At 36.2% G+C, this 13,055-nt stretch overlaps 1 protein-coding gene across 4 annotated transcripts in view; it reads right to left on the bottom strand.

Moving 5' to 3' along the window:
- ERBIN (erbb2 interacting protein) overlaps positions 1 to 13,055 on the bottom strand; it is a 126,862-nt gene that overhangs the window by 73,039 nt on the left and 40,768 nt on the right. For all 4 annotated transcript variants that reach the window (XM_021701975.2, XM_021701977.2, XM_021701978.2 and 1 more), the window contains exons 2-4: positions 10,738 to 10,785; positions 4,628 to 4,825; positions 1,308 to 1,425 (exon numbers count right to left, since the gene is read on the bottom strand). In XM_021701975.2, the coding sequence (XP_021557650.1) occupies positions 1,308 to 1,425; positions 4,628 to 4,816 (307 nt within the window). In that variant the 5' untranslated portion in view covers positions 4,817 to 4,825; positions 10,738 to 10,785. The remainder of the gene's footprint in view (positions 1 to 1,307; positions 1,426 to 4,627; positions 4,826 to 10,737; positions 10,786 to 13,055) is intronic.

Genomic DNA, 13,055 nt, shown 5'->3' with positions numbered 1-13,055 from the left:
ATTTATTGGCTATTGACAACTAAAACCCAGTAGTGCACTAACCACTATAACCTTCCCTGAACCTAGAATGAACGTGAACACATTATACCTCCTTAAAAAGGATTTAACCCTTAAAACAGAAGTTATTAAATTGATGACCTTCCTACAAAATATACAATTATTTGATATGGATTGCCCACAACTAAAATAATTAGGGTTTAGTAAATGAAGGCATGTAATAAACACATATATTTATTTTATTTAAAGTAATTTTTTTATAGAAATGGGTAGGCACAGTTGTAAATTCATTAAAAGTTAACTGTTAATTGTGAAAAGAGGATGATTCTTTTAATCAGTCCTAAAGTGGTTTTCATACTAAGTCCTAAAATATAAAACTGATATGACAGAAAGATCACTCCTGTATATTCATATCATCAAGACAAAAACCAACCATGCAACCAAGAGCTATGAATATGATTGCTAGGCATTTACTGGTGCTACTGCACTAACGTTTTGGGACTTGTTTATAAAGCTTTTTCCAAATGTTATCAAGAATTATTTAAATATAACTTAGTATTTAGTGTTTGTTGAAGTCTTATCTTTTGGCAGACCATTTAATATTTACTCTCTTGTAATTTTTTTTTGTAATTATGTAAGAAATACATGTTCATTCTAAAATTTAAGTATCTACCTCTCTCTCTATTGGACCAGGTAAGCACTTAACATTTTGGAATATTCCACACGGTCTTCAGTATATATCAAACTAAGCCTAGACTATATGCAGGAAGAGAACACTGACCATGTCCCTTAATTTCTCATCATCAACTGTAATCCTAGGTCCTAATACAGTACTCAACAAAAGTGGTCTTTCAATAAATATTCAATGATGTTCAGTTCATTTATAATGTTGCACAACTTTATTTTTAACCTTTAACACTGTAACGTAAATACTCATGCCAGTATCAATGGAGCTACATTAAATTCCTCTCTATGGCTACCTATAGAATAGCACAACCAACAGTGGATACTACAGTTGTTAATAGCTTCTCATCATTACAAACAAGAGGACAATGAATATATATAAATATATAAATTTAAGGATACATAAGTATATACATGCATGTATCCACAGCATCTTAATTAAAAGGTCATTTAAAGTTTATACATTTATCTCCACATTGCTTTAAACTATCATATGTATAAGTTTTATATATGCAAAGGGTAATATAACACTTTTTAATTTTGTATTTTTGTTAACGCACAATAGAAATTTTAATAAAATTACATGTTTCTAAGTACAGAAAGCCAAGGGGAAAAAAAAATCTTACCATTCTTGCTGACATCCAGTTCCCTGAGATTAATGAGATTTGCAATAGATGCTGGTAATGTTGTTAAATCATTGTCTGGCAAACTCAGTTTGTGTAGAGACTGACAGTTAAAAAGTTGCTATTGAAACAAGGGAAGAAAGGATTTTGATTATTTAAGGTTCCTTAAAGATTTCATTCATTAACCTTTACACAAATAAATAACCACATTATTAGTGTGGTTAAACTGAATGAATTATACCTACATAAATACCAGAGAAGATCTCTTATTGTTTCATGCTATTATGGATCTGAACACAACTGAACTACTCAATCATTTACATCCTCCTACTTCTGCCCCAAGCAAAATGCACTCAGTACCTATATGGTTGTATTCTTTGTTAAAGTAGTAAAAAATAAGTGGCTATTAAATACGGCAAACTTTGGAACTTGTATTTCAAGCATCCTTATTCCAAAATGAAAATTTACATAAATTAACTCCAAATATGTACAACTGACTCAGAATGACTCAAAATATATAATTCTGATTTGGGAGGACAAAAAAATTAAGGAACAAATATATGCTTAGGCTAAAATCACAATAATAAAATGTATTTAAAATAAAATATATTTAACCAAAAGTGTAGGTAAATGGGTCACTTCTACATTCCATACCAAAAAACTGTATGGAGCACAGAGAATTTTTAGGGCAATGAAAATACTCAGTATAATACCAAATCACAGATACATTTCATTATACATTTGTCCAGTCTCATACAATGTACAACACCAAGCATGAACCATACTATAAACTCTGGACTTTGGGTGATGATAATTTTTCAACATAGGTTCATCAATTTTAATATAAGTACCACTCTCACAGAGGATGTTGACAATGGTGGAGGCTATGCATGTGTGAGGATAGTGTAGGTATAGAAGAAATCTCAATTTTGCTATGAATCTGAAACTGTTCTTAAAAAGTAAACTGTTTAGAAAACCAAACAAAAAACTGTTACCAGGATGACACTGAATAAGCCCTTTTTAAGAAGAGCATCTTCCAAAACCCGAAGGAAGTATAAGTGATTCAGTTATCTGCACTGTCACAGCAAGCCTCTCTCTTTTCTACTCAATCACCAGGCTGAGACCCTACTAGTGCTTATTACAGAAAGGGACTAAGTTCTCCAGGCTTCCTAGTTCTCCAGAACAACCTAAGTAAGATAAATTACTTTCTAAAGAACAATATATAAGGAAAAAGTAAATTACAAAGCACCTTATTATAACCTAGGGAAGTAATTCATAAACATGCAACCCACAATCTTTAATATTTTATCCACAGCCATATACAGATTTCTTTATAAGACAACCTTGGATGGCACTGGCTTTCCAAATGTTTTTACTACTAGCCACCAAAGGAAAAGCCTTTTTCAAAGCACTGCCATCCAATATGTGTACACATACACAGAAATTTAACACATATAGTTCATGCAACAATGGACACATACAACACACTGTACTTTCTATTCTATTTCAATTAGGGTTGCCAGATGAAATACAGGATGCCTGATAATAAATTTGGATTTCAGATAAACAATGAATAATTTTTTAAAAGATTTTATTTATTTATATGACAGAGAGAGAGAGAGCGCACAAGCAGGGGAGAGGAGAGGGAGAAGGAGGCTCCCCGTTGAGCAGGGAGCCCGATGCGGGGCTTGATCCCAGGACCCTGGGATAGAGTCCCGCATTGGGCTCCCTGCTCGGCAGGAAGCCTGCTTCTCCCTCTCCCACTGCCCCCTGCTTGTGTTCCTGCTCTCGCTCTCTCTGTATCTGTCAAATAAATAAACAAAATCTTTAAAGTATATATATATATATAATTTAACTGGGTGTTGTCTATTTCTATATTCTAAATCCACCAGGGCAAATCATAGTTCATTTTTTGGAAATGCCACACATATTTATAAGCCACCAACACATCTCCATCCAGTTTTGATAAACACTACTGTTTGGGTAGTAAAACATTCTAACAAATTAAAACTACTGCACAAACTGAGGGTTGCTGGGGGGGTGGTGGGTGGGGGAGAGGCTAAATGGGTGATGGGTATTGAGGAGGGCACTTCTCATGTTGAGCAATATTTGTTATACATAAGTGATGAATCACTAAATTCAACTCCCGAAACTAATATTACACTAGATGCTAACTAACTAGAATTTAAATAAAATTTTGGAAAAAAAAAGAAAGCTACTGAAGCTTTTCCATAATAAACAAGAAAATGAGTTGAGAATGAAGAGGGATTTTTAAGAAAAAGAAAAAGTAGTCACTGAAAAATTTTAGCAAAGAAACTGATAATGTAAGAGGATATTTCATGGCAACAAAACAACTTTCCTCCCTCTAGTTGTTCTTAGATTTCAGAAATGTTACGTCCTCCAAAACCTTTCTAAACAAACTGAAATAGGGCAAACAGGATACTACCTCTAAAAACCTGCTTAATAACAAAAGTATTAGGTGACAACCAAAAGGACAATTTATTCTCAATTAGAATAATGTAAACCAATGTTTTTTTGTTTTTTAGAAATTTTATTTTTATTTATTTGACAGAGAGAGAGACAACCAGAGAGGGAACACAAGCAGGGGGAGCGGGAGAGGGAAAAGGAGGCCTCCCGCAGAGCGGGGAGCCTGATGCGGGGCGGGGCTTGATCCCAGGACCCTGGGATCATGACCTGAGCCGAAGGCAGACCCTGAACGACTGAGCCACCCAGGTGCCCCATGTAAACCAATGTCTTATGATAACTAGAAAAAGAAAACATTAATTTCAATTTTTGTCTAGCTAAATCTATTGGCTAGAGAAATAATGTAGTTCTATCTACCATAGGGGCTATAAAAAATGGAAATTAAATACAAAATTTTAACTTACTTGCTCAAATACTCAAGCAATTAACTTGAAGAAACAAAGGTTAAAATTCTATTTTAAAAAATATTGGGGGTGTCTGGTAGTGCAGTTGGTTAAGCGTCTGACTCTTGGTTTTGGCTCAGGTTAGGATCTCAGGTCGTGAGATCGAGCCCTGTGTAGGGCTCCACGCTCAGCACAGAGAACTTGAGATTCTTTCTCCCTCTCCCTCTGCCCCTCTTCCTGTTCATGCGCTCTCTTTCTCTCACGTAAATACATAAATCTTTTAAAAAAATGTTTTTAAAATTCTGTTGCATACCCCAAGATAAAATTAAACCAAAAAAAAAAAAAAAAGGAAACAATGGAAACACAAATATACTGGCAGCATTATGGCAATACTGGGGATATATCATATTTCTTGCATAAAAATATCCAAAGACAATTCTTAAAGTATGAACATACCTTTGGAAGCTCTTCAATTTGATTAGCATCTAAATAGAGCTCCTCCAAAGTTTTCTCAAAAGTAAAAATCTCTTTGGGAACCTGTTCCAAACTGCAATGAGAATAATCAAGAGTAGTGACAGTCTCTTCTTCCCCTCGTAGACAACGACATGGTACCAACCGCACAAACAAACTTCGTTTTGTAGTCATTTTTAGACACTGCAATATTCAAATAAATTTAGTTAAAACATGTTATAACCAACAATTTAAAAAAAAAAAAATTACAATTCATTTATCACAATCTATATATCAAAGATAAGTACCTCCTTCTTTATACCCACCCAAAGGAATACATTTAAATAGGTGTTACTGTCAAAATTTATATAAATTTATACATATTGAATTTCAAATGAAACTCATGTACTTCTGTACTTTAAAAAATGATCTGCTAAATACCTATTTATATGCTTCTATAAGAATCATGCTTGAGCGCCTGGGTGGCTCAGCTGGTTAAGCGACTGCCTTCGGCTCAGGTCATGATCCTGGAGTCCTGGGATCGAGTCCCGCATCGGGCTCCCTGCTCAGCAGGGGGTCTGCTTCTCCCTCTGACCCTCTTCCCTCTCGTGCTCTCTCTCATTCTCTCTCTCTCAAATAAATAAATAAAATCTTTTAAAAAATAAATAAATAAATAAAAAATCATGCTTTATGAGTCTTGCTTATTCTCAACTAGAAATACCCTAATACAACAAAGATATTTCTTTAATTTCTGGGTAAGAGCTATTTTTTAATTAAGAATTTGGGGGCGCCTTGGGACGTCTGGGTGGCTTAGTCGGTTATGCGGCTGCCTTCGGCTCAGGTCATGATCTCAGGTCCTGGGACTGAGCCCCACATCGGGCTCCTTGCTCAGCAGGGAGCCTGCTTCTCCCTCTGCCTGCAGTTCCCCACTTGTACTCTCGCTCGCTCTCTCTTGCCCATGCTCTCTCTCTCTAGCAAATAAATAAATAAAATCTTAAAAAAAAAAAAAGAACTTGGGGGTGCCTGGGTGGCTCAATTGGTTAAGCATCTGCCTTCAGCTCAGGTCACGATCTCAGGGTCCTGGGATAAAGCCCCACATTGGGCTTTCTGCTCAGCAGGGAGTCTGCTTGTCCCTCTACCTCTGCTCCCCTTTTTCATGCCTCTCTCTCTCAAATAAATAAATTTAATACTAAGAATTTGACTACAACCAGTTTTGAGTAGGAAGTAGGACTGCAAAGATATTTTCAGGTTGGGACGCCTGGGTGGCTCAGTCGGTCAAGCGTCTGCCTTTGGCTCAGGTCACGATCCCAGGGTCCTGGGATCGAGTCCCACATCGGGCTCCCTGCTCCGCGGGGAGCCTGCTTCTCCCTCTGCCTCTGCCTCTCTCTCTCTCTCTCATGAAAAAATAAATAAAATCTTAAAAAAAAAAAAAGATATTTTCAGGTCTTCCTTAATAAGCCATCAGAATCATCACCCCTTTAACTTTCCAAGGCTCTTCCACATCAAAATTTCAATACATGCCAAATGTATTTGTTTCAATTAAATACTGGTCAAAGAACTTATAGGTCCTCTATCTGTGTAAGGTTACACATTAGAGAATAAACTTGCTTCAATAAAGTATATACACACTTTGTTGTTTCAAATTAAATGGGAGAAAGGTTTAATTCTGAATTAGTGAAAATTCTCCAGGCTAATTTTAACCTTTCCATAGGTTAATTCCAACTAGTCTAAGATTATATTACCAAACAAAAGCCTACTTCAATAAATAAGAATGACTGCTAATCAGTTAACAACTCTTTGTAAAATATAAATTCTTGCCTTGGTCAGAAGACAATTAGAGTAATAGAATACTTCTTTCTTTTTTTTTTAAAGATTTTTATTTATTTATTTGAGAGAGAGAGAGTGAGAGACAGAGAGCATGAGAGGGGGGAGGGTCAGAGGGAGAAGCAGACTCCCTACCAAGCAGGGAGCCAGATGCGGGACTCGATCCCGGGACTCCAGGATCATGACCTGAGCCGAAGGCAGTCGCTTAACCAACTGAGCCACCCAGGCGCCCGTAATAGAATACTTCTAACCAGGGCCAAGATAATGTTGAAGCCAGTGAGGGAAACTGCCTCAAGCACAAAATAGGAGAGGCACCAAAAAAACTCAGTAATCAAATTAAATATTTTAATGCATTATTTTTTAAGTTAAAATCACTGAAAAATAATCTATTTATGAACAAAATGACTAATTTTTAAATAAAGACAGGATTGGTATTACTATTTTTTTCTTTTGCCTCAGGCTTCAATATGGCTCTGCAATGCACTGCTACCAACTTCTATTTCAAATTACATGATATTCTTTTTTTAAATTTTTTTATTGTTATGTTAATCACCATACATTACATCATTAGTTTTTGATGTAGTGTTCCATGATTCATTGTTTGTGCATAACACCCAGTGCTCCATGCAGAGCGTGCCCTCTTTAATACCCATTACCAGGCAAACCCATCCTCCCACCCCCCTCCCCTCTAGAACCCTCAGTTTGTTTTTTAGAGTCCATCGTCTCTCATGGTTCATCTCCCCCTCCGATTTCCCCCCCTTCATTCTTCCCCTCCTGCTATCATCTTCTTTTTTTTTTTTAATTTAAATTATTTTTTTAATTTTTTTTTTTTTAAGACTTTATTTATTTGCGAGAGAGACAATGAGAGACAGAGAGCATGAGAGGGAGGAGGGTCAGAGGGAAAAGCAGACTCCCTGCCGAGCAGGGAGCCCGATGTGGGACTCGATCCCGGGACTCCAGGATCATGACCTGAGCCGAAGGCAGTCGCTTAACCAACTGAGCCACCCAGGCGCCCTATCTTCTTTTTTTTTTAAACATATATTGTATTATTTGTTTCAGAGGTACAGATCTGTGATTCAACAGTCTCGCACAATTCACAGCATTCACCATAGCACATACCCTCCCCAATGTCTATCACCCAGGCACCCCATCCCTCCCAACCCCTCCACTCCAGCAACCCATAGTTTGTTTCCTGAGAGTAAGTTAAATTACATGATATTCTTAAAGTGTTTGACAACTAAGTATTTCCCCTGCAATCTTTTTAAAAATAGGACTATTCTTAGTCAATCACCATGTGCCAGGCACTGTGCTAAGTTCTTTAGATAAAATACATGTATATTCTCATTTCATCTTCGTATATCTAAGACATGTACTATTATCCCTATTTTTCCATAAAAAAACGGATTCTGTGCTCTTACTGCATTATACTACTTCTCCATACATAATGATACACTTGAACTCAGGTTCTCAAAATGATTAAAATATCAATAGGTCTTTACTAGGCACTTCTCCTTTAGGGTTTACAAAAATAAAATACTGATGGGGTTCAGAACACACCACTCCAAAGTACGGTACCCTGACATATTGAATACTTTCGAAGCAGGAAGGTCATGCTGGCCTCCCCTTTTACTTCTCCACTGAAATAGGTCACAAAATCCTCATGTGAGAGATGCCTTCCTTATAACTGAAGGAAAAGAGCTGCCCAATCTCTCAGGAATGGAGAAGAATCCTAACAAATGGGCTTTACTAAACTTCCCCCAGGTTACTACACTTACCTCATACTCTGACCTATCATACTTGTACACAAGCCTACACTCTTCATCAAGTCTAGCATAAATATACTAAGTTTTAATGGTTTTTTTATGTCCTTACTCCTCATAAAGGCTCCTGTGCACTTAAAACTTGTATGAAATAAATGTGCATGCTTTCTCCTGTTAAACTGTTTTTGTCAGGTTAGTTTTCAGACCCAGCCAAAGACCCTAAAAGGGTCAAAGAAAAATTTTTCCTCCCCTACACTATGATGTCAAACATAAAAGTTTCTACATAAAATCTTTGTTTCATGGGAATAAAACACATAGGATTGTGACTACAGTTAATAATAATAATACTGTACTTGTCAGGTTAGTTTTCAGACCCAGCCAAAGACCCTAAAAGGGTCAAGGAAAAATTTTTCCTCCCCTACACTATGATGTCAAACATAAAAGTTTCTACATAAAATCTTTCTTTCATGGGAATATAACACATAGCATTGTGACTATAGTTAATAATAATAATACGGTACTGCATTATTTGAAAATTGCTAAAAGGGCACCTGGGTGGCTCAGTCGTTAAGCGTCTGCCTTCGGCTCAGGTCATGATCCCGGGGTCCTGGGATCGAGTCCCGCATCGGGCTCCCTGCTCGGCGGGAGGCCTGCTTCTCGCTCTCCCGCTCCCCCTGCTTGTGTTCCTGCTCTCGCTATCTCTCTCTCTGTCAAATAAATAAATAAAATCTAAAAAAAAAAAAAAAGAAAATTGCTAAAAGAGTAGATCTTAAAAGTTCTCATTGCAAGAAAAAAAATTTGTAACTACATACGGTGAGAGATGTTAATTAGATTTATTGTGGTGGACACTTAGCAATACATACATATACTGAATCATCATCATGTTCTACACCTGAAACTAATATAATGTTATGTCCATTACACTTCAACAAAAACAAAAAAACTTTGTCAACAAATACCCAGAAAAGTTTACTGAATGTTTATTAACAATCTATGTTTATATGTAGGTGAGTTTTACTGATTAGAATACAGTTTTGTTGATCTAATAAGAATTTCATTGCTAAAGGGGAATTTAGCTTATCCTTGTGTGTTTATGACATGCCCCAAAGTAAAAGATTCCAAAAATGAATATGAAATTTCTTGCTCAAGGGATTCTAAGATCAACTGATAATGAGTTAAGAGGACACTTAACAACCTTAAGGGAACTCAATCTGCTCTTCCCAATACGATAGCCACTAGACATATGGCCATTTTAGCGTAACCATTTTTAACTTAAAATTCAAGTTAATTCAAGTAAAATTAAACACCTAGTTTCTCACACTAAGCACATTTTAAAAGCTCAACAGCCCCATGTGTGGCTAGTGGCTACTACACTCAGTAAGAGAAGACAGAGAACATTTCTATCGGTGCAGAAAGTTCTGTGGGACAGTGTTGGTTCGATGTCTGAAAATATTCTGGTTCATCAAATTATAAACATTGTATGCTTATATTTATGATAGTACCCAAGAATTGGAAGATATGGCCTAAAAATTCCTGAATCATAATGGATTTGGGAGTATAACTGCTAGCTGAGAATAAAGGGCATGAAATGTTTACTACCAAATATATGTAATTTAAAAGAGTGTATTTATTTTATTTTATTTTTTTTTTTTAAAGATTTTATTTATTTGAGACAGAGAGAATGAGAGAGACAGAGAGCACATGAGAGGGGGGAGGGTCAGAGGGAGAAGCAGGCTCCCTGCCGAGCGGGGAGCCTGATGCGGGACTCGATCCCGGGACTCCAGGATCATGACCTGAGCAGAAGGCAGTCGCTTAACCAACTGAGCCACCCAGGCACCCCAAGAGTGTATTTATTTTAGATGTTATCATCTGTGCAGCACACTTGAAGCATAAGGCAATTTACAAGACAGAGTAATTGTTAATGAAGCTAAAACAACCTCCAAGATTTTTTTGTAGTGCTAACCATAAACAGATCATGTTGCAGACAGATGGTCAGAAATTGTAAAACTTCTCAGAAGAGACAATGAATTCAGAAAAGGAAATTAGATGCTCTAGGAAACAGTTTACATCTTAAGTAAAAATTTCCTGTGAACAGAGGCTATGAAGAGAGCAGTTTAGACCTTAGATTAAATTCAGTGGGCCTCGAGCTAATACAAAAATGGACCCTAATTTAGCAGACTAAAACTGGTAAGAAAGGAGGGGGAACTTAATTATTGAGGGTACAGGAGGAAAATACCATATGAGAGAGAAATAAATGCGTAATAACAACCAAAGAGATCCTCCATTACACAATTATTATAAGGAAGTAAACCAAAGGAAGCCTGGCCTGTTCTCAAAAGGAAGCGATCAACATGGGAAATGTTCATTAGAATTTTAGTGTTATGATAAGTAAGAGTCATTTTATAAACCAGGCTTAACACGGGAGACATAAAATATTCCTATCAAATGGAGAAAGAGAAGCCAACTAAGAAAAAAAAAAAGGCATAACAATAAGCCAAACACTTTCTAACAAAAGAAATTAAAGCTACTTACCACTGGGCTGAATTTATCTCCCTGATGTTTCTTAATTGAGCCAACATTCTATGGAAACCAAATAAAGAAACAAAATTAACAAAAATAGATCTTTATGACTTTAAGGGATCATCATCTCTTCTAAATTCTTATTTGCCTCAAAATGTAAATTATAATTCTTAAAAATTCACTAGTGTAAACACACAAATTTGCTAACTTCTAAATACATAGCTAGCTTCTTAACCAGTCACTGGATTGTTTGTAAACTATGGTGAGCCCTCATCTATACATTAAAATTACAGCCCTCACCTAACATTAAAATCCATTTTATTTGAACCTACTGAGAAATAATGAAGTTTTTCCAAGCAGATAAATTCAAATCACCAATTATATTTAAAGCTAGCAGTTTTGTTTTTTTTTTTTTTTAATTTATTTATTTGAGAGAGAGCAAATGAGAGTGAGCAGGGTGAGGGAGAGACAGAGAGGGATGAAGAATCTGAAGCAGACTGTGCTAAGCGTGGAGCCGACTCAGGGCTCAATCTCATGACTACAAGATCATGATCTGAGCCAAAACCAGGAGTTGGATGCTTAACCAACCGAGCCATCCGCGCACCCCTAAATTTAGTAGTCTCTGATGGTTCTGTGAGGCAGACAATGGTAACGGCTGATCAGATTCTATTCCTCCCCTTACAGAAATTTTACTTTCTTTGGGGCGGTAACTGAGCCAGCTAAATATCCACAATTGGAAGGCTCAAGGGGCTGGAGGACACAGTTGAGATCAGTGACATATTAAGTCTGCTTTGGGATGGAATGGGGTTGGTTATGGGCAAACATTTGTTTTCCTTATCCAGGGATAGATGTAAACATGTCTACTGCTGCAACAACAATCCTATGACCATAAGTCGACAAGTGTGAGTATTAAAAAGCAAATTAAAACAACAACTAATAAGGCTGACAAAGAAAAACAAAGTTGGGGATCTCTAAATGCACTGCTGAGCAACTGGACCAATGTTAACTGCTGTCTTCTGGATTTCTTGGTATGTAAGAAAACAAAATCCCCCATTTATTTAAACCATTGTGAAGTTTTCTGTACCTATAAACATATTACAAAGTGAAATATTACATAGTACATAGTACAAAGTAAAATAGCCTAAACCCAAAACAGTAACATTAATAAAAAGTATACACAATCTTTTTGTTAAAAAATTCAGTAATGTTAATAAATTTGTGTTTCAAAATTTTACAGTTACCCTAAATTTATTGGGCTATTTTTCTCTGTGCCAAATGGTTTTAGTACTCCTGAGTTGTTTAACCTTCCCCACAAATTCTTATAGTACATGCCACAAAAAACACCTGTGCATATAGCAAACAAAGATGATCAATAAATTTGTCATTCAACATACTCCTACATATGTAATAATCTGGTAGAATGGAACTGCCAATAAGCTGAAACAGAATATGGCTATGGAAGAGCAGGATGGAGAAAAGAGAGATGCGAAACCTGTATTTAGAAACGTTAGTTTAAAATACCTGAATGATGTCCTAGCAGGGTCTTTAGTAGGCAGTTGAATATGGGCATTCAGAGATGTGGGGACAGTTCCAAGCTGAGGATACAAATTTGGAAGTCATCTGCCTACAGATGATATTTAAAGCAATGAAATTACATGAAAGCATCAAGAGCATGAGCACAGATAGAAAAGAGAATAGGTCCAATGATTAAACCCTGCGATATCACAAAAATAAGAGATCAGAAAGTAGAGACAGAACCAAAAAGGAATCAAGAAAAAAAAATGATATTGTAAAAGCAAAGTGAATGTTTCAAGGAGGAAGAAGTTATCAACTATGTTAATAAGAATTTGGGATTACCACTGTGTAGCAGAGGTCACTGATTATCTTAACAAGGTCACTTAACGGAGTGGTAGAAACAAAACAATGTTTGGAGGCAATTCAAGAAAAAACAAGATAAGCTGATATAGCAAATACAGACAATTCAGGTAGTTTGGCTATAAAGGACATTAAAAAAATAGAGTAGTAGCAAGAGTAGATTGTGAATCAAGAGTCACAACATTTGATTCGTAAACAGATAGGAATATTCTAGAAGAGCCCACTGGTAAATTTTTATAAAGAGATTTGGGCAATAATTCATAGACTGTCCTAGCAAGATGTTCCACCAGGAAAAAAGCTGCTCATGAGGAGGAAACAAAAAACATACCTTGGGTGCAATGGTATAAATAACCAAATAAAACTCACAAAGGGTATTTCTCAAAAATATAGATTATTGTGCCTTCTTTCTTAAGATTCTTTTTTTTCCAAGATTTTATTTTATTTTATTTTATCTA

This window comes from Neomonachus schauinslandi, chromosome 7, assembly GCF_002201575.2.
Source record: "Neomonachus schauinslandi chromosome 7, ASM220157v2, whole genome shotgun sequence".
NCBI lineage: Eukaryota > Metazoa > Chordata > Mammalia > Carnivora > Phocidae > Neomonachus > Neomonachus schauinslandi.
Note: the sequence above shows the minus strand (reverse complement) of the source record. Positions and strands in the feature narration are given on the sequence as shown.